The 22,816-nt window shown below is 37.1% G+C and overlaps 1 protein-coding gene across 10 annotated transcripts in view; it reads right to left on the reverse strand.

The window, feature by feature from the left end:
• The window catches only part of TASOR2 (transcription activation suppressor family member 2), a 78,555-nt gene that overhangs the window by 30,362 nt on the left and 25,377 nt on the right, over nt 1–22,816 (reverse strand). For 6 of the 10 annotated variants that reach the window (XM_011762744.3, XM_011762739.3, XM_011762736.3 and 3 more), the window contains exons 3-15: nt 20,364–20,509; nt 19,991–20,086; nt 18,661–18,733; nt 15,116–15,207; nt 12,040–12,177; nt 11,766–11,890; nt 11,663–11,682; nt 11,469–11,568; nt 9,539–9,639; nt 8,779–8,882; nt 6,451–6,523; nt 6,285–6,347; nt 2,162–2,878 (exon numbers count right to left, since the gene is read on the reverse strand). In XM_011762744.3, coding sequence (XP_011761046.2) covers nt 2,162–2,878; nt 6,285–6,347; nt 6,451–6,523; nt 8,779–8,882; nt 9,539–9,639; nt 11,469–11,568; nt 11,663–11,682; nt 11,766–11,791 — 1,204 coding nt within the window. In that variant the 5' untranslated portion in view covers nt 11,792–11,890; nt 12,040–12,177; nt 15,116–15,207; ... (1 more) ...; nt 19,991–20,086; nt 20,364–20,509. Of the gene's footprint in view, nt 1–2,161; nt 2,879–6,284; nt 6,348–6,450; nt 6,524–8,778; nt 8,883–9,538; nt 9,640–11,468; nt 11,569–11,662; nt 11,683–11,765; nt 11,891–12,039; nt 12,178–15,115; nt 15,208–18,660; nt 18,734–19,990; nt 20,087–20,363; nt 20,510–22,816 lie in introns of those variants that run through there. The other 4 variants (XM_011762738.3, XM_071070521.1, XM_071070518.1 and 1 more) reach the window with 3 other exon arrangements.

A 22,816-nucleotide genomic window follows, 5' to 3' on the forward strand; every position in this document is an offset into this window, starting at 1 on the left:
CAGGTTCAAGAGATTCTCGTGTCTCAGTCTCCCAAGTAGCTGGGATTACAGGCCAGCGCCCCCATACCTGGCTATTTTTTGTGTTTTTAGTAGAGACGGGGTTTCACCATGTTGGCCAAGCTGGTCTTGAACTCCTGGCCTCAAGTGATCCGCCCGCCTCAGCCTCCCAAAGTGTTACGATTATAGACACGAGCCACTGCACCCAGCCCAGAACTCTTAAATGAAACAGAACAGAAGGTATCAGACTGTATTACACATAATTTTTTTTTGAAATTTTTGTTGCAGTCATGTATGAATTTGTAGGTACCGGAATATAATATGAAACGTATTTCTTACAGTGGATATAATTAAAAACATTTGAGAAACAGTGACAATTTATGTTGAGTTATGGACAATTGATTCAATACCTTAAATTGGTTCATGCAGAGCAGTATGGTTGGCCTGGAATCTATTTTACAGAGAGTTGTACCGTCTGGTGCACTGCTTTATACTACCATACTTTCCACTTACCCTCCTAAATACACACATCTCCACTCCATTCCTCAAGCCACAATAAGCCAGAAACCACTATTTGTGAAGCCACAGGATAAAACCAAGGCTGGGTGCAGTGGCTCACACCTGTAATCCCAACATTTTGGGGGGCTGAGGCAGGAGTATCGCTTGAGGCCAGTAGTTCAAAGTCTAGCCTGGGAAACATAGTAAGACCCTATCTCTACAAAAAAATTTAAAAACTTAGTGGGGCGCCCCTGTAGTCCCAACTACTCCAGAGGCTGAGGCAGGAAGATCACTTGAGCCCAGGAGTTCGAGACTGCAGTGATCTATGATCATGTCACTCAACTCCAGCCTGGCTGACAGAGAAAACCTGTTTCTAAACAAAAACAGAAAACTCCAAACAAAAAAACCTCCATAGGGTAAACCCTGAATTATTTAGAATCCTGGGATTACCATATCCTAGATGTTTCTTCTTTAGGCACCAACATTTTCAAATTCAAAATATTACAGATTGGCCTGGCAAACATTTTCTGTGAGGGGCCAGAGAGTCCATACTTCCAGCTTTGAAGGTCACGTGGTTTCTGCCACAGCTGCTCAGCTCTGCCAACACGGCATGAGAACAGTCAAAGATGACACAGGCACAACTGAGTGGCCCCTCGGCCATACTGTGCTGCCTTCTTCTCCAAAGGGGTCACCCATATACTTCCCTACTCTTTTAGAGAAATAATAGTAAAATACAATTTGAGATGACTCTAGGGCAAAGTCATATGGTTTGCTGTGCTATGTTCACTGAAATACATTTGCCAATACACTAAGTGGCTCAAGACTCCAATTCTCACTCAATTTTCAGGGAGCATAAAAACCACAAGAAGAATCCAGGTGCTCACGTAAAAACCTGTGGTACACATAAAGGATTAGAAACTCTGCCCCAGACTACTTTACTTTTGGAGGTCCCAGGCATTTCCCTCCTCTTTATAGGTGTTGAGGCTGTCAGCTATCACCGTTTGCTGGTACTGATGTGCTTGATTTTAGAACCTCTTCTTCCTCCATTTGTGAAGAGGATGGCACAGAAACTAGATGGTCGTCTTTCTTAGAATGGAACATACACGTGTGAGTGGTTTTACAAGGTGGAACATAACATGTTGGTGGTGGGTAGGCTTTTGAGGTATCTTGGTCTTTCCTATTTCTTGGTTTTCAGTTGCTATCTCAATCAGTGCTTGTCAGGCATTAGGAGGCACACAATTGCCTGAAGAGAAATGATGGCAATTCTAACTGATGCTGCAAAGCTGCAGTCCACACAGACCAAGACAGCAAGAGGGATTGAATACAACAACTATTATTATCATTACTGAGATGGAGATTTGCTCTTGTCACCCAGGCTGGAGTGCAATGGCATGATCTCGGCTCACTGCAACCTGTCTCTTGGGTTCAAGTGATTCCTGTGCCTCAGCCTTCTGAGTAGCTGGGATTACAGGCACGCACCACCACACCCAGTTAATTCTGTATTTCTAGTAGAGACAGGGTTTCACCATGTTGATCAGGCTGGTCTCAAACTCCTGACCTTAGGTGATCCACCCACCTCGGCTTCCCAAAGTGCTGGGATTACAGGCATGAGCCACCACACCTGGCCACAACTATTATTATAATAACCCACATAAATCGTGCTTACCTCTTTTTCTTTTCTGAGGAAACTGCCCTTTAACTAACTTAAGAGTTGTTGGAGAGTCCGAGCTGTTGTCTGCTCTGGGAGCAGTTCTTTTGGAAAAGGGGTGGCACAAGTTCACCTTTTTACTCTGCACCACGTGTGGCATGCTGGCCTTCCTCTTAGGCTGCACTCTCAGATTGGACGCTGGACTCAATGGAACCACAACTCTCTTCTTTGCTTTCAACATTTCTTCAGAATCCTTTTTTGTTTCAGTTTCTTTTCTTACTTCTGCCTCTGAGCCAGGAAAATCAGGATCTGGAGTCATAACTAAAGAAAATCCAGCATCACAAATTCCGTCTGAAACACAAGGAGACTGAGGATGCTCTGCTAACAAGTCCAAAGCAGTAGACACTTCCAAAATGTAAGCACTGGGGTCTGAAAAATAAGAGTTCAACTGAGTTAAAGACTCTGAAGGGCACTTTTCAGCTGGAGGAATCAAGTCAAAACCACTGGGCAGTTTCCCCAAGAATGTAGGGTCTTTCATTCTATCCTGAGGAGCAACAGTCAATGAAGGGCTTCTGTCCACCTTGTACAGTTCTTGGAAATGCTTTACTAATGTGTTTGGATGGATTCTTTCTTCAGGAAGTGATTTCTTTGTTTCTAGCAGGGCACAATTAAGGGCAGGCAAAATAGGTATCAGCTTCATTGAGATGTCATCTTCAACTTTCAAATCTTTTACCCCTAAAATATATATACATGTATTAAACATCTGAAGTTTATTTTTTAAAAACAAAACATTCTGGAAAAAAAATGCTTTACATTTCAAAATTACGTGATGGTTAAATATGTTACAGTCTTTCAAATGACAACCTAAATGGCAATTAATAGAAGACTTACAGGTACATTTAACAAATATATCTCCGTGTATTTGAAATTATACACACACACGCACGCACACTGAACTGAAAAAGTATCATGACATGCAATCACTAGGTTAGAACAAGTAAACTAAACCCTGCCTCCAGCTCCATCTCACTAACAAGGAGCTCATGAACTCAATGGTCCATCATAGCAGTACCACTAGCCTTTAGAGCTGGCAGATTTGCTTTTGTACTTTTTCTTATTTTGTTTTAAAATTTATCTTACTGTAGCTCTACCTTATTGAACTCACTTTAAATTCTTTTAATGAGTTAGTGCAAATCAACTGAACTGAAAAAAGAAGCCCTAAAAAATGCTGAAATCTCACTGGAATGATTATTGCTAATTTTATCGCCTTTTCTATCAAATGAAATAAAAACTTCTAAAACTGACTAGTCTATGTTTCACCTCCTCTCCTTGGCCCATACTTTGACTGAAGTGCTAACTTTTTCTTTTTTTGCAAACGAATAAAGGAAAGAGTAAAAGGGAAAAAAAAGAGAAAAGGTCTGGTCCCTATGAACTGGGTAAAAAAATCCTAGAAAATTTGAGTTGTCAGTAATATAAAGCCACAAGAAACAATGGCCTTCAAGGCCTACTAAGTGAAAATAAAAATTGTACCATTCTTTTTAAAGAAAAGTAACTTCAGAATAAAACACAAAGTTAGTTCTAGTTAAATACATTAGCACTACAGTAGTTACAGAAAAAGGAAATGAAGGACAAATAACAGTAAAAAGGAAAACGTGGCCAGATATCAAAATAAAAAGTTTTGTATTTTTTGTAGACATGGGATTTGTCGTGTTGCTCAGGCTGGTCTTGAACGAGTGGGCTCAAGAGATCTGTCTGCCTCAGCCTCCTGGAGTGCTGGGAATACAGGCCTCCACCACTCCGGGCCCGAAGTTTTTATAAATTAAATTGTCTTAAAGTTATTACTCTGGTCTTTTTGTTATTTGTTTTTTGTTTTTTTTTTTTTTGAGTCAGAGTCTTCTTCTGTCACCCAGGCTTGAATGCAGTGGTGTGATCTCAGCTCACTGCAACCTCCGCATCCCGGGTTCAAGCAATTCTGTGTCTTAGTCTCTTGAGTAGCTAGAATTATACACACATGCCACCACACCCAGCTAATTTTCATATTTTTAGTAGAGATGGGGTTTCACCATGTTGGCCAGGCTGGTCTCCAACTCATGGCCTCAAGTGATCCGCCCGCCTTGGCCTCCCAAAGTGCTGGGATTACAGGCGTGAGCCACTATGCCTGGCCAGTCTTTTTCTTCTTCACCTGATATAAATATAGGCAAACGCTTGGCAAGTTCATGTCATATTTATGTGAGAATTTTAATCTTTCACTTTGTTAAAATCTTTTAATGAAATATCTGAAACTTTATAGTTTACAACTGGAAAAAAAAAAAAAAAAAAAAAAGAAATTAGAAATCTTACAGGAGCCAGATCTGGAGTTAGCTGTTAGACCATAAACAAATTCGACCCTGAGTTTCTTCATCTTTGAAACTGTTATAAGAGTACTTATTTTATGGATTGCTAAATCTACTACTTCCACCACAAAACCTGACATGATAAATGCTTGAAAAATACAAACAGCCACTGCCAATTATGTTATTATCATGGGTAATGCTTTGCTTGTTGCAATGAAGTGATGCCTAGGAAAGCACAGCTTTCTGCTTTAAGTAACTAGTTTTATTATTATTATTATTAATTTTTTTGAGACAGAGTCTCACTCTGTTGCCAGGCTGGAGTGCAGGGGCGCGTGATCTCAGCTCACTGCAATCTCTGCCTCCCGGGTTCAAGTGATTCCCCTGCCTCAGCCTCCTGAGTAGCTGGAACTACAGGTATGCATGACCAAAACCAGCTAATTTTTTGTATTTTAGTAGAGACGGAGTTTCACCATGTTGGCCAGGATGGTCTCGATCTCCTGACCTTGTGATCCACCCACCTCAGCCTCCCAAAGTGCTGGGATTACAGGCATGAGCCACCACGCCTAGCCAGTAACTGAATTTTTAAAAAAAACTTTAAAAACATTTTTATATTGGTTATAGCTTTATAAATACTATATAGAATTTTATGTTTAAACACACACATTGTGATTATAAAACAAAGTGACTTTTTTTTTTTTTTTTTTGAGACAGGGTCTCACTCTGTTGCCCAGGCTGGAGGGCAGCGGTACAATCTTGGCTCACTGCAACCTCCGCGTCCCGGGCTCAAGTGATCCTCCCACCTGAGCCTCCCAAGTAGATGGGACCACAGGTGCAAGCCACCACGCCTGGCTAATTTTTCTCTATTTTTTGTAGAAACGGGGTCTTGCCATGTTGCCTAGGCTAGTCTCGGAACTCCTGAGCTCAAGAAATCCACCTGCCTCGGCCTCCCAGAGTGTTGGGATTATAGGTGTGAGCTGCCGTGACTGGCCAACTCTCATTTATTTATTTGTTTAGCAAATATTTACTGTTTTATAGGTGACTGGCATTGCTACGCACTAGGGATACAGCAGAATACAAGAAGGGCAGGCATTAAATAATTATACAAATAAATATTTAAACTATATGGATGATAAATAAGCATAGGGGTCTAAGTTGAGCAAAGCGTGGTGATGGGAATAAAGAAAGTGATAGTGAAGCCGAGCTTGACAGATAGGAGGAAGAATAAACTAGATTAGTGTTTCTCAATCTTTTTAGTCATCCTCCTCCCCAGCCCTTTTAGACCCATTTTTCCCCCAAATTGACCTCCAAAATTTTAATACCACATATACACTGCATATCTGTTTATGCACTGTATGAGTAGTATTTTTTTGCCCCCAAGAGCCAAGGTTTGGTCCTCTGGTGGATCAACATCACCATAAGAATGTATGGGCTTGATATGAAAAAGACTAATAGATAAGGTACAGATAAGGAGAACAGCACCTATGAAGACCCAGAGCCTGAGACATATTTACTGGAGAGACGATGGCAAAATTCAATAACAAATGAATTCAGTTTTAGACATGCTGAATTTAAGGCACCTTTGAGATATCTTATTGGCAACGTCAGTAGACAAGTGGAGATATGGGACTGAGGTCAGAGGGAAGCATAAACCTACAAGGGAGGTCAAGAAGGGTGAACCAGTGATGTTAAGGGAAGAGAGATACTTAAGAGGAAAAAACAGTTAACAGTGTCACATGCTGCTAAGTGGTCAGGTCAGATGAGGACTAAATATATCCAACAGAGTGAACTGGAAACCACTGTATCCTCACCTGTTGACAGCGGTGAATGAAATAAATGTAACCCATGCAGACCCATCTGCTTGCCTCCAAAATCTATGCAGAATGAGAATCAGAAAAAGAAAAGTTAGGTTGTTGATCTTATAAAGCAAAAGTAAACATAATGAAAAATATTTTTTTCCAAAACAGTTGTCCATACCTGGTTCTGATAGTAAGGCTGATGATGTAAGTAAAATGAAAAACCCTCGATCTTCTAAGCATTTGATGATTGCCTTAAATATAAATGAAAAATTCAACTGAAGGAATATTCTGCAATCCCTCTCTTCTCCCTCTACCCATACTCATTAGTGAATATTGACCTCAAGAAAAGAAAAAATTCTGCACATGTTATGGGAGTCAGGGTAATTCTGTCCCCAGTATCAGAAACTTCAAATTCCTTAGCTGAAATAATCTTGCCCCTGTTGGGGCTATATAAAATAACCAGAATATGAAGGGTTAGTTTTAGAATAGTGCTCAAGCACATGGCAGATCAATCAGAAAAGCCTTACTTTTTCACTGAGACAGCTGACATTTCATACCACTGCTTAAACAGCCAATATGTTACCATGTAGCCAGTATAAACTCAAGATGAATCAAACCTATAAGTAGCATCTTAAGCTCATATTTACATGAAAATTTTCCCAAAACCCTGAAACTAAAAAGACTGCAAGATACCATCCAATAAAAGACTTCTTTCTACAGCATCTTAAGAAATGGAAAATAATAGAAAATAATCAAGTTCCAGGGCAACAAGAAATACAGATGAAAATAAATTCTTCCTCTCTTTTGTTTCCCTCTATCAGAGTCTTCAGTGGACTCTTGAGCTCAAGAAAAGTCTTGAAATTTTAATGCTTTCAGTAACTGGGGCAGTTTTGTCCCCAGGCAGCAGTTGTTGTCTAAAAGCTGTTGTTCTAAATCATGAATTCAATAGCTTTTCTTTTCTACTGCTTACCACTTCAAAAATCTATATACACATAAAAGATAAAATCCAGTATCTATACAATAATTTTTCAGTTAAACCACCTAAACAAAATATACCATTTTACAGAATAAAACATTTTATTTCAAAACTGAGAGGTGATAAGGCTACAAATATAAATCATTATTTAATCACAATGAATATACAAAATCAGACTTTTCTAATGATTACACTACAATAAAGTTAGGACACTAATATCTCACTCACAAAAAGAATCACTACTTTCAGTTTTCAAAAAGATTCTATAAGAGTCTCTATGTGTTGTATGGCATATGATGATTTACATATTTGTCTCCTCCATAGTCTCCTAAGCTCCTTGACTTACAGGAGCTATGATTTAAGAGCCTATTTCTTTGAAAGACAGGGTATCACTCTGTTACCCAGCTTGCAATGCAGTGGCACAGCAACAGCTCACTGCATCCTTGAACTCCCGGGCTGAAGCTATCCTCCCACCTCAGCCTTCAGAGTAGCCAGGACTACAGGTGCAGGCGGTTATGCCTGGCTAGTTTAAAAAAAAAAAAAATTTAAATTTTTTTATTTTGGTAGAGATAAGGTCTTGCTATGTTGCCCAGACTGGTCTCAAACTCCTGGCCTCAAGTGATCCTCCCACCTTGGCCTATCAAAGTAATGGGATTATAGATGTGATCTGCCATGCCAGACTTTAGGAACTATTTTGTATCCTTGCTTCTTGCCCCTCCTACCCAGTATGTGAATCATCCTTTTTTTTTTTTTTTTTTGAGACGGAGTCTTGCTCTGTCACCCAGGCTGGAGTGCAGTGGTGCGATCTAGGCTCACTGCAAGCTCCGCCTCCCAGGTTCACGCCATTCTCCTGCCTCAGTCTCCCGAGTAGCTGGGACTACAGATGCCCGCCACCATGCCCAGCTTATTTTTTAGTAGAGACAGGATTTCACCATGTTAGCCAGGATGGTCTTGATCTCCTGACCTCGTGATCTGCCCACCTCGGTCTCCCAAAGTGCTGGGATTACAGGCGTGAGCCACCACGCCCGGCTGTGACTCATCCCTTTGTCCAGTGTATCCATGCTGTAGATGCTACCCACCCAGTAGGCCAACAGTAGTACTTCATAATGCCTGCACCACCTACCTCACTCATCACAAGTAGTACTCAAGTATAGTATAATAAATAAAATATTTTGAGATGGACAGTCCATACTCATATAACTTTTCTTACAGTATATAGTTGTAACTTCCATTTTATTATTGTTGTTCATCTCTTGCTGTGCCTAATTTATAAATTAAACTTTATCATAAGTATGTATGCATAGAAAAAAACACAGTATACATAGCTTCAGTACTATTCACAGTTTTGGGCATCCACTGGGGGTCTTGGAACATAAACCCCACAGATACTGTATTACATCAATAATATATAAATAAATATTAAACATGAAACTCCTCACAGCAAATTAAAATGATTCCATCTAGACACAATTAATACATACATATCAATTTAAGAAAAACATAATAATATTTTAAATTAGTGATTCTTACCAATTGCTTGTTTTTAATACATTCTGTTAATTTATCTATATTTTCCCCTTGTCTGTTTGACAGTTCTACCTCATACAAATTGAAGCACAAATCTTGAAAACAGACTGTAGAGAAAACCAGAAAAACATTTATTTTTAATATGCTATTATGTACTTATAGTCAATTTGTTCATTTTATATGTTGCAAAAATGAAAGAATAGAAATACTACTCAAAAACCTTTATCATTTAATGTTCTTGGTTATAAAACTCCTTCATAAAACATCATCAAAACAGTTATTTTAAAAAAATGCTCTTATTTATACTGACACTGCTCTAAGATTAACAAGACAAATACAAATACATACTACATGAATAAACATCAGTGCTCCGTGAATTAACCTAAATGACCAAGAAATTTCCTTCTCATGGTTTTTCTTTGAGTTTAAAAGTACGTCTATAAATAAAACCAACAAAAACTCTATCTTCCTTGAGAGGAATAGTTACAAGTTTCCAAATGCTTTTAATATCTGTTTGCTTAATTGCATCAGTATTTCTAGATTAAAGCTAGTCTTTGTCATCTTAGATAAAACTACCTTGCAGTTTCTAGTTGGCTTCCAAGGAACTGAAGAAAATAGTAACTCTACAACTTTCTCACAAAAGACTCTTTTAAGAGTCACTTAAGATGAAATAGAAGTGTGCATGTTTGAATGTTTGGAATAGAGCAGAAAATAACCAGAACAAAGCCCAGGACAAGCAGCGTGTTACTACATTACAACAGACCTTTCCGCTCCAAGTAATTCTGTTTTCTAAAGGCAGCCTCTGGTAGTCGTTTTTTCAAGGAAGACACTTTCATTACATACTTAAAATCTAGTTCTTGTGGTCTAAAAAATAACACAACAATATCAAGCAGAATAATAAACAGTGGATCTAAATTTTCATAAGCTTTAGTTTTCTAACATAAATGTAAAAAAATATATAACCACAAAAAAGACCTTAAATTGATAAGCTCCAGGTTAAATAATATGTATATTTTTAAGTACGACAGATTTTCAAATACATGATCCATAAACCATGGTCTGCAAATGTTCACATTTTCTAAATACATGTCTTTTTGGTACAGACAAAATATCTAGATGTCTCAAAAAATTATGTATACAGGAATAAGGAATTTTTTAAAAATTATGCTATTTAAGAGTTATTTCCTGACTACTTTTTCCTTTTTTTGTGTGTGTGAGATGGAGTCTGGCTCTGTCACCCAGGCTGGAGTGCAGTGGTGTGATCTTGGCTCACTGCAACCTCTGACTCCTGGGTTCAAGTAATTACCCTGCCTCAGCCTCCGAAGTAGCTGGGATAACAAGTATGCGGCACCATGCCCAGCTAAGTTTTTTATTTTTAGTGGAGACGGCGTTTGACCACATTGGCCAGGTTGGTCTCCAACTCCTGACCTCAGGCAATCCGCTCACCTCAGCATCCCAAAGTGCTGGGACTACAGGTGTGAGCCACTGTGCCTGGACCCTAGGAAATTTTCTTATACAACCCCAAAGCAACAAGCAAAATCAACACATTCACAATGATACGATACTATGACTTAACCTACATCTTATTCAAATGCTGCCAACTGTCTCACTAAGTTCCTTCACAGAAAAAGAAAACAATTTCCAATCCAAGATGCCATAATGCATTCAGTAATCATGTCTCTTTAGTCTCCTTTAATCTGGAACAGTTTTTCAGTCTTTCTTTACTTAAATGACTTGGATATTTTGAAAAATACAGACGATTTTGCAGAATGCTCCTTAATCAGCATAGGTCTATCATTAACTTAACCACTTAGTTAAGATGGTATCTGGCAGTTTACTCCACTGGTAGGTCTGCATTTTTTTTCCTTTGTGATTAATAAGAAGTAGTGGGGAAACGTTTTAAGATATGCAAATATTATTAAACTTTCACCTGTTTTTAGCATACACTGGTTGATTATTATGGTGTTGTCAAATGCTGATTTTCTGATTTATTAATCTTTCCACATTTATTAGCTGCACTCTATACATGAGGAAGAACTTACCCTCCTCTCCTATTTGCTTATTCACATAATTTTTATGTTGTGGGTTATTATACTCCTACTACTTCTTAAAAAAGGCTGATAGGAAAAAAAATGAATCCTTACAACACATCAGTTTTCACCTTGTATTTCAATTAAACTATGACTATTTCTTAATGGTTTGGGATACAAACTAAGAACAGGCTGAACAAAAAAGATTTCCTAAGATGTTCTTCACAGTTCCCCAGAAGAAAATATTAATCATGATAATTGCTTTTAATGTAAATACATGTAACAGCTACTCTAATACTTTTCTAAGAGAACCATGTTAAAATTTGAAACTCAGATACCGCAAAACGTTAATAAAAATAATATTAAGTGGCTATAATCTGCTCCATTTGCTATCAGGCAAATCTGATTTATTTCTTGGGGAAGGTCAAATTTCTACTTTCAAATAGTTTAATTTATCCCAAGAGGTCATATTCCCATTAATAAATTAGAATTTAGGTTTCCTATGTCATACCCTGTGTGCTATACATCTACCCAAATGTACCCTCATCTAAAATCAGTAACAGTTGCTGTATTTTACACCAATGCCACCCTTGAAATGAAGGGGGGGAACCCCCAAAACTTGTAATATAAGCATTAGTAAAGGACATGACATTTAATACTTACAGCTGTGTTGGAATCATTGCACCGTAAGTGGACCAAAGAGCTATATCACATAGCATACGGTCTTGAACAATTAATTTCCCTTTCCATGGAGACATGAGAACTTTAAGAAATGAAGGTAAGAAAGAAACCGATTATTTATGATGAAATATTTACTCAAGAAAAACAAAAACCTAAAATAATGAATTATTTCTCACCATTTTCGCTGCATTCAAGTCTAGCAGAAAAAAAAAAAAGAACATTTTTACAAGAGTAAAAGAAACAGATTCAGTAAAACAAAGCATGTATACAATTACTTACATGCTTTTATGAGCTGGTGGTGCCATAGTTTTAGGTTCCCTGTATCGAAAAGCTACAATTACATAAGGACAGATCTGTCTGGGTCGCTCAATAACAGTGTTGCCTGAAAGTTCGTAAAAGTAATACTGCAAGAAGAAAAATAAGTATTATCAGGGTAGTAGCACTATGGAATTGCATATGTACCAAGTTTTTCTCAACCCCACCCAGCCCTGAAATTTAACACATTAGACTCAGAAATATATCTTGGGTGTTATTCATTCACAGGTGACTATACCTGACTCAGTTCAAAGGCACGAAAATGACTCGTCTTGTTAGAAACCTTGTTAGTATTTTCAGACACGTGGCAATCATAGCCAGAAGATGGCTTAGTATAGTTAGTTGTGTAATTCTCAGACACAGACTTGACTTTTCCCTAGAATGAAAATATTAAAACTTATCAGATGCCGTCAAATAGCAATAACCTTTACTCTAGGATTCATTTAGTAGTAGTCTAATAAGGATGCAGATATGTGTCCCCTAACAGTAACTGTATTAAGAACTATACTCCTTAGAAAAACAATTATCTTAAGGCCAAAAATAGTTTTAATTATCCATGAACCCTTAAAAATGTATTTAAAAATCTTGGACATTTGGGCATCTGAGACAAATATCCATAGTTTTTATCACAATATCAAAGAAATATACGAATCACCCTAAATTTAAGAGAGCCATTTCCTTAAAAGAGTAACTACAGCCCACCATCTTTTATGTTATGGTCATTGAATGGCTCTTTGGTGACTGTAACGTAAAAGAGAACAAAATCTAAAATTTCAAAAGACGAGTTTCCAATCTGAACTATGATCAGTTGTAAATTATAAACTGAGATACTTCTATTATGCCAAGGCCCAGCAAGTTAACAAGCAGCAAATATGTAGCAAAGTTCTTAGCAGGCCACTGGTCCTGGTCACTGAACAGTCAGCAGTATTTTCCATTACGGATTTCTCTCCATCAAGGGTTACGTGTCTCTCAAAACAAAACAAAACAAAACAAAAAAACAAAAAAACAAAAAAAAAAAAAAGAAAAGAAAAAAGCAAGCAGCTGGGCACAGTGGTTCACACCTGTAATCCCAGCATTTTGGGAGGCCAAGGTGGGCAGATCATGAGGTCAAGAGATCAAGACTATCCTGGCCAACATGGTGAAACCCTGTCTCTACTTAAAATACGAAAAAATTAGCTGGGCGTGGTGGCATGCGCCTGTAGTCCCAGCCACTTGGGAGGCTGAGGTAGGAGAATTGCTTGAACTCGGGAGGTGGAGGTTGCAGTGAGCTGAGATAGTGTCACTACACTCTGGCCTGGCAATAGAGAAAGATTCTGCCTCAAAAAAAAAAAAAAAAAAAAAGCAGTTAGGCCAAGTTTACCATTATGATGAAATATGCAATGACTTTAAAAGCTGTTTTGAATGATACAATGACAAGAAAATGTTCACAAGATGTTATTAAGTTAAAAAAGAATAGCATATAAGTATATACAAACTTTTTCCATGGGTTAATAACTCAATATATAGGAAAAAATAAAAATATACAATATATACCCCAACAAATATATCAAAATGGGATATGGGACTATAGGCAATTTTAATTTTTATAAGAAGAATAAAATTACTTTTTTTTTTTTTTTTTTTTTTTTTTGAGACGGAGTCTCGCTCTGTAGCCCAGGCTGGAGTGCAGTGGCCGGATCTCAGCTCACTGCAAGCTCCGCCTCCCGGGTTCACGCCATTCTCCGGCCTCAGCCTCCCGAGTAGCTGGGACTACAGGCGCTGCCACCTCGCCCGGCTATTTTTTTTTTTTTTGTATTTCTTAGTAGAGACGGGGTTTCACCGTGTTAGCCAGGATGGTCTCGATCTCCTGACCTCGTGATCCGCCCATCTCGGCCTCCCAAAGTGCTGGGATTACAGGCTTGAGCCACCACGCCCGGCCATAAAATTACTTTTTTAAAAAGAAGATGTTTTGTTGTTATGTCCTGTGTCTTTATTTACAGACCCACCAAAGGCCAAACCACCACTAAACCAAAAAATATAAACAGTACTTATCAGTAACCAACCACCCCTACCATCTCCTCATCAAACATTTTATGGTTCTGTGTGGCTCGATTTTGTGAAATAAAATGAAGATGAGAACACAGAGGCAAAAACAGCAATCTCCAGCCAATGGCAAGAAATCAAGGCTTAGGCATAATCTAAGTAAAAAATGAAATGCTCATTATCCACATTAGTAGGCATACTTTCTGCAGCACTCATTGCAGAGCAAGAGAAGAAAGATTAAGGGAGGAAAATTACTGATTGTACCTCAAAGCAATGTCACTCCCCAACCTTTTTTTTTTTTTGGAGATGGAGTTTTTTGTTGTTGTTATCCAGGCTGGAGTGCAGTGGCGTGATCTTGGCTCACTGCAACCTCCACCTTCCAGGTTCAAGTCATTCTCCTGCCTCAGCCTCCCAAGTAGCTGGGATTACAGGCACCCGCCACCACGTCAGGCTAATTTTTTTACACTTTTAGTGGAGACGGGGTTTCGCCATGTTGGCCAGGCTGGTCTCAAACTCCTAACCTCACCCGCCTCAGCCTCCCAAAGTGCTGGGATTATAGGCATAAGCCACAGAGCCTGGCCTCTCCCTCCACTTTTTTGAGAACAAACTTCACAATACTAAGAGTTCACACGCTTTTTTTTTTTTTTTTTTTTAAATTAAGTGTCAGTTAGTGCTAGGCTGATAACCAAAGAATTTAAGATAGTAAGAAAGCTAAAACAAAAACAATATAACGAGACCACAGAAATGTCCTCAAGAAGCCCAATCACATCTAAAATCAGTTTCCCTTCTGTTTGGGTGAAAATTCCAAATTGCATGATTCACTTAAACAGTACCATTTAGGACATTCAAGGATTTGTGGCATCATCAATTCTAGGTGGCACATGAAGCTGTGAAGCTGGATGTCTTACGGAGAAAGAAAATAAGATTCTATTGACCATTTAAATTAGACAATGAATGTTGTTTTCTAAACTCATCTTTTATAAGTGTAATCACGTCATCTTATAAGCAGCTACTTGTTTTGTTATTTCATGTTTAAAAAGTAGCTCTGACAGGTGAGAGGAAGATTTTTCCCTGCATACCCTTTATTTTTGAAGTTAAAAAAAAGTTTACAATCTAGTAAATGAATTAAAAAGTTTTCTTTTTAAAGAAAAGGAAAAATAGTTTTGCTTTTCCTGAATTTGGATAGCTAACTTTGGTGAGGACTATGTTCAACTGAGATCTACAGAGAATATCAAAGGTAGATAACCTTAAACTTTAAAAGGAAATCACATAACAGCACATTTAGGCTTTACCTTAATTATATTAAAAATTACAACATAACCAGATTTCCCATGATACCATGGTCTTGGATGAAGATAGTCGGAGTATTTGGAAATGTATACACCTGTAAAAGTATAAAATATAGATTAAGCAGCAGATTGCCCACCAGAGAGGAGAAAGTAGAAGCAATAAGACCAATTAGAAAAAAAGCTACTGTGATAGTTGAGCAGGAGAGGAGGATTCAAACAAGGCAGCAGCCGTGAAAAATGAGGAGGAAAGGACAAGCTTCAGGGGCATTCCTCAACTGAGGCACCTCTTTCAAAACATAAGAGACAATGGGTGAGAAAACTGATACGGTGGAAAAGAGTGATGATTCTGTAGTCAGAAGCTTGGGTTCCAGGCAAGAATAAGTCACTCAGGTAGGGAGGGTGGGCCTGGGTCACAGACACAAACACCACAGGGTGCTCATGAAGATTTAAAAGATCAATAAGCTTTAAAAACTATTATTAATTGAAAGTATTATTACACACAAAATTATCCAGTTCTAGTCAAGCCAAAAACTACAAAACACACGTAAGTAGTAGTGTTAATTTTATTATCAACCCCAGCGCATGTGTTTTTGAAGAACGTGTATTTGTCAGGAACAATCCAGTTTCTACTTCCACCACTCTACTGAAGCCAGCCTCTCAAACATCAGCAATGAAATCATAAGATTGTAGGAATGCAGGAAAATGTTTTTTTTTGTTTTGAGATGTAAGCTGCAGTGGTTATTTGTAATTTACTTTCAAATTCTCCAGAAAAAAAATTAAACAAATGAAGCAAATAATGCAATATGTGTGTGTATATATATGTTTATATTTTTATATATATTTATATTTATATACATTTATATTTAGAGACAGAGTCTTGCTCTGTTGCCTAGGCTGGAGTGCAGTGGTGTGATCTCGGCTCACTGCAACCTCTGCCTCCCAGGTTCAAGCAATCTCAAGTCTCGGCCACCTCAGTAGCTGGGATTACAGGTGCACGCCACCATGCCTGGCTAATTTTTGTATTTTTAGTAGAGACGGGGTTTAGTTAGCCATGTTAGTCAGGCTGGTCTGGAACTCCTGGCCTCAAGGGATCCACCTGCCGTGGCCTCCAAAAGAGCTAGGATTACAGGCGTGAGCCACCGCACCCAGCCAATAATGCATAATATTATTTGCTAAACTTTGGTGATGGGTATATTACACTATGCTCTTTACTTTTTCTATGTTTGAATTTTTCATAATGAAATGAGAGTGGGGTGAAAAAAATAGGAGAGAAGAAAAAACGTTGTATGCAGTGTTATCAGGGTTATGAATTTATCACTTTTAATGTCCCTCAGAAGATGAATTGAATGTAAATTTTAATTTTTTTTGTTTTATAGAGTTATCATATGACCCAGTGGTTCCACTCATTATATATCGAAGACATATATATAACTATGTCCACCCAAAACCTTGTACATACATGTTCATAGAACCATTATTCGTAATAGCCCAAAAGTAGAAATAACCCATATGTCCATGAACTGATGAATGCATAAAGAAAATATGGTATGGCCACATAACAGAATACAGCATTGTACCATTTAACATTTTGGTCAACAACAGACTGCATAAAGTTTGGACAGTGGTCCCATAAGTTTGTAATACCATATTTTTACTGTACTTTTTCTGTTTTGATACACAAACACACACCACTATTTTATAACTGCCTGAAGTATTCGGTACAATAACATGCTGTACAGGTTTGTAGCCTAGGGGCAACAGGCTATCCCATATAGCCTAGGTGTGTCGTAGGCTATGCCCTCTAGGTGTCTCTAAGTACACTCTGTGACGTTCACATGAGTAAAAAATTGCGGCCGGGCGTGGTAGCTCACACCTGTAATCCCAGCACTTTGGGAGGCCAAGGAGGGCAGATCATGAGGTCAGGAGATCGAGACCATCCTGGCCAACATGGTGAAACCCCATCTCTACTAAAAATACAAAAATTAGTTGGGCATGGTGGTGCGTGCCTGTAATCCCAGCTGCTCAGGAGGCTGAGGCAGGAGAATCACTTGAACCAGGGAGTCGGAGGTTCCGGTGAGCTGAGATCGCGCCATTGCACTCCAGCTTGGCGACAGAGCACAACTCCGTCTCAAAAAAAAAAAAACAACAAAAACTGCCTAACAATGCAATTCTTGGAACATATCCCCATTGTTAAGTGCTGCAGGACTGCATTATTCAATCATAAAAAGGAATGAAGTACCACTGGTTCATGCTACAATATGCCTTAAAAACATGCTAAAAGAAGTTACTCAAAAAAGACCGTATATGAGATGATTCCACTTATATGAAATGTCCAGAATAGGCAAATCTATAAAAGCAGAACATAGACTGGTGATTGCCTAGAGCGGGGATGGTAGAGAATGGGGAGTCACTGCTAAAGGCCATGGGATTTCTTTTTTGGGTGATAAAAATGGTCTAAAATTAACTGTTATGATGGTTACCCAACTATGGGACTACATTAAACAATGGGTGAATTCTATAATTGTGAAATTATATCTCAATAAAGCAGTTTTTTTTTTAAAAAGGTCAGCAGGAATCTAGCCATGATAATCTTTCTCAGTTCTGAACTCCACATTCTACATAGTACCTGGCACTGCTAAATACCCTTCTTTGTGAGATCTTTCTGCTGTCTGTGAAACTCTATTTCCTAAGTCTCCATGCAACAGACTGCTCTTGACACTGCCTCGTTCTATCCTCGCTCTACCTCCCCACACCCTGGTCCCATTAATGACCCAAAAGTTCTGTTTTTGCCATCTTCTCTTTCCATGCCATCCCACTAACAATGTCTTAGCTTCAGTTCACACTCCACTCCCACAACCCCAGCCCCAAATCTAGTTCTGATCCCTTTATGACCTATAGGCTATCTTTCAGAAACACTTAAGAAAATCTATTTCTCAAATTCAACTCATAAAAGTAGTACTGTCCATTTACTGAGAACTTATTAGGTGCAAAGTCCTGGGCTAAACACTTTAGTCTCACTGAATCCTCCCAACAACTCTATAAAGTAGTTTAATCTGTTTTACACATGAAGAAACTGAATCTTAAAAAAAGTTAGTGCTAATTTATATTCTTGACAATTAGATAACATTTTTCTTTTTAACTCATCAGCTTCTCTACTAATCTGCTTCTCTTCTTATGTACCTCTTTTCTATTAATAATTATCATTGTAATATAAGTTTAAAAGCTTATATTTGATTATTTCTTCTCTTACCCCTCACATTCCATGGTTGCCAAGTTTGGTCAGTTCTATCTAGTGTCTATTCTTATTGCCATTGTGATAACTTAGAAGACATTCTCAAGACAATACCAATCTCTTGACACTGAAAAATACTGTAAAGTTTTAAACTCAAATCTCGTTCATATATTTAAAGTTAGAAATCTAAACATTATGAGCTGTTTGACATTTAATGAAACTGGCTTTTAATATACATATCTTATAAACCTAATGAAACCTGACTTCATCTTGTAAAAGATTTTTTTTTAAGATTCTTTTTGCTTTACAGGCTTACCTTTGGCTGGATCACCCAGAGTGGTAACAGCACTGCTGCCAACACGGAGTCCACGCTGACATACCAATTTTGCCTTTAAACAAAAGATTACTTTGCTTCAGTCTTTGAAGTAGCAATGAAATAATGCTATAATCTGTAAGTGGTTTTTTTTTTTTTTTAAGTTTTATTTTTTTATAATACGATAGAGACAGGGTCTCACTATGTTTCCCAGGCTGATCTCAAACTCCTGGGCTCAAGCAATCCTCCCACCTCAGCCTCCCATAACGCTGGGATTACAGGTATGAGGCACAACTGCATCTGGCCTAATCTATAAGCTTTAAAATAAACAGTCTGCTCACTGTAGGTACTCAGGGCACAAAGAAAACTTATTCAAAGCAATCTGTATTTTGATTAATGGCCCAAAATTTTCACAGAATTTTACCGTTTCAATTAACAAAAATGTCAGCAAAACCAAATTAAGCAGGGTCACAGGTAAGTCCACTAGAAGACTTATTTTCCAACTACAGCTTTAGAACCATGAAATTTCAAAATGTCTTATCGCCAAATGTTATTTTTAGTAAGAACCCAGAGCATCCTATTTGAATTCAGATGATTAAGTTAAAAAGGGATAAACTCTTCTGGTATTACTATTATATGTTATAATTATTATATGTTAGTGCGAATTATCTGCTAAACAAATCTGCCCCCCTTCTTTATAGACCATTAACCTAATGGAAGCACTAACTTTGAATTATTTTAGATCTCTGGTATTATTTAAAATGTATCTAGGAAAGCAAACATATCTTTGGAGACCTACCCTGTACACGGTCCTTTCCTTCTCCCATAATTTAGATACAGGCAACAATACAGATTTCAGTCTTCAAATATTGAATGAAGGAATTTCAGTTAACCAGGATGCCAAAGTTTATTAAGTTACATGATTTATCTCCCAAATCATGTAATTTAAACCAGAAAAATATCCACAAGAAACAAAGTATCTATTAAACGATGATCCAGAATGGAAAAATATCCCTTCAATCTATTAAACGGCATTATTGACACTAAAGAAACCCGTTTTAATCCAAATTGCACCCTAAGCTTACAAATGTATTTAAGATGAAACTTAAATACGTTTAATCTCTTAAATGTATTTAAGAGAAACCATGAAAAGTTGTAGAAATCAAATCAAATCTCCTTCATGACTGGCTTTTACTGCTGTAATTCACATGCCACCAAACTAAGTAACAAAAAACACTGATGATTTGGTAATCTTACAACTCTTACAGAACGGAAGCACCACAATATTTAAGACTAATGATGCCATTAATTTTCTACAACCTAATTCCCTTACCTCCTTTTCAGTATCAAACAGAAGAAACCCGTAAGTGTCTTGAAGTTCTTCCTGAGTATAGTTACTTGCTTTTTTTTGTCGGTAAAAAGTTTTGTACTGTGTAAAGAGAGAATAACCAAATGCTATAAACTTACTATTTTGTCCTGCAAATTAATTTTTAAAATGCATCATTTAAATTCCTCCTGCTATAAGACTAAACATAAATGCATTATTTTTCTATTCCGTAGAATTACCTTCCAAGTGGCTATTTCCAAGGATCTTCTTCGTCTGAAAAATGATAGCTAAAAAGTGCTAGATTTATATACCAAAAATGATGGGTTTACCTCTTTTAAAACTAAAACAAAACCACCACAGTGTGTACCAAGCACCTCACCTCATTTAAGAAAATGTCATTTTTCACCAAAGTCACTTGACTGTACTGAAAACCATGCTCAGATGAAGAGTCCAAGTAAGATGTATGGAGGAGTGAAACTGCCCTCTGGAAGAGAGAGTCTGAACTCAAGGACACAGTCTCAAAAACTGTAAAACACAAACAAAAATAACACAGCTTTTTCAGATACCAAAGGATGGGGTTAAGTGGGACACACTGAATATCACTCAAAACATCATCTATTCCTTCCCTATATAACTAAGAAATATTTGTACTGTCTTAGCAAAATAACCTAAATAAATTACAACTGAGGCTGAATTACTTTTAATACAGGAGCTAAAATATGCCCTGCCAGACCCCGTATGTCTTTCGGTTGAAAGCCGTGTACTATAACTGTAGTTGGTCAAAAGCAGATACAACTGTAGTGTCAAAGTGGTAGTCAGGAACTGCTTAGACTTTTAGAGCAATTTCTCATTCTTTAGTTTTTTTTTAATCCTCCGTTTCTATTCTTCTTCTTCTTTTTTTTTTTAATATATATGCCACGCTTGATAAACTTACCCTTTACATATTTTCATTAAATCCCTAAGTCAGCTGGGTTCCTTTTAAGGGACCTATTATTGCCCAGTCACCAAACACAATAGAAATCACTGTATCTCTGGGATTTCCTCACCAGCCAAGAAGAGTCTATTGAGTTTTACTTCCTGTGAGTTGTATTATAAAATCACTTTCATTTTATACAACAGAGCTGTATTTACAATTTTTTGAAGGTGCTTTTTTCAAACCACACCCATGTGAGATAGTGCTGAGAGACTGTGACACACCTTCCCATGAGAGGCATGTTTTCTAATTGAGAATTACCGACTGGATCCAGTAATTATGTTGACTGAGTCTTTGTGCCTTTTGATTTTACAAGTCTCTACTTTAGCAAGAACTGAGCCTAATGACCTAAGAACACTCTCGCATCAAACCATTTTAACTGTTCACTCTCCTATTTGTATTCTTTCTATTCTCTTTATTAAGGTTGGGGGGTTTTACAAACCCAGTATTTACAAATAATAAGGAGAAGAGAATGATTTATATAGCACTGGAAGTATTGGTCATATAGTATAAATGTTATGAAGTACAGTAATATGGCTTCCTCCTTTTACCAAAACTCCCAAATGTATTAAAGTTCAAAAAGTAAAGAGAAAAAAGAATCTCAATCAAAATTAACTTATAAGTAACCGATATACAAAAATTAGACTATCTCAGAAATGAAAGCAAACATTTTAGTAAGCTAAATTTGGACTAAACTGTCCTAATACTTTAATTATCAAGATATTTTAAAATATTTTAATAAACTTCCAAGTATCAAAATGAAAGACTGTAAATAGAAAAGAATGAAATGTTTATGAATATTCTGAAGTTGATATACATGATTTATATATTCATTCTAAGTTTACTTTTACTTTTGCTTAGTTTCACTTTCTCCTTCAATATACCAGTGCTGTAAAAAATAAGGACATTCTGAATAGATGCAAACAGCAAAACATCAGTTACAATAATTAAAATTAAAGCTTTATTAGCTACATTACTCAAAGCAAACTGGCAAGCCTGAGCATTTTCAAATTCATTTTACAAATAATCTGTACTGCTAGCCTAAACACAAATCAAGAATTCTTTAGAAACAATAATTTTGGAAACTTTATATTTGATGTTTATAAAAAAGCAAGAAATTTTCGAAATTGAATTATCTATAGACCAAGATCCAATATGTGAGAAACATATCGTTTACACTGAAAGAAATATTTTAAAAAGTAACTCTGGAAATGAAGACTATGATTATCAACTTCTCTAAATTCTATAAGTCATTAATAGGTAGGCACAGATTTAAGTTATATACATCCTCATTTTTTAGCATCATAACGCACAATAACGAACTGAAAACTGGAAAGATGGTGCAATTAAAAACACTAATATAGGGTTTCCCAAATACATGGTCACAGAACACTTCATTAATACCAGTGTGGGGAATACTGTTCCCTATAAAGCTACAAATAAAGCCAATGATTTAAAACGAAGGAGGAGGAACAAGTACCAAATTATTTTTTGCTTATATATTTTTATTTCCAGAACTATTTATTTATGGTTAAAAATGCTTCCACTTTAGGCCAGTATTCTCCAAATAGGAGTATATGCATAAAAGCAGTGATTTTATGGTTAGTGGAGGTATGTTAAAAGCAAAGTTGTTGGAAAATCGTAGCTAATCTTAACTCTTTCATGGGTTCATAAAGACATCAATTACACTCTCAAGAAACCACAAGTTTCCTCTCAGTAAATGAGAAAATAGACGAAAATTTCATCTAGAAATTTGATGCTCTCCCTTCTTTACAAAATACACTTTTGAGAGTCCAATTAGTGCACTAGACAATACAAACACTTTATGAACGAATGGTCTTGTTTTTGCTGAGTAATGC

Source organism: Macaca nemestrina, chromosome 9 (genome assembly GCF_043159975.1).
Source record: "Macaca nemestrina isolate mMacNem1 chromosome 9, mMacNem.hap1, whole genome shotgun sequence".
Classification (NCBI taxonomy): domain Eukaryota; kingdom Metazoa; phylum Chordata; class Mammalia; order Primates; family Cercopithecidae; genus Macaca; species Macaca nemestrina.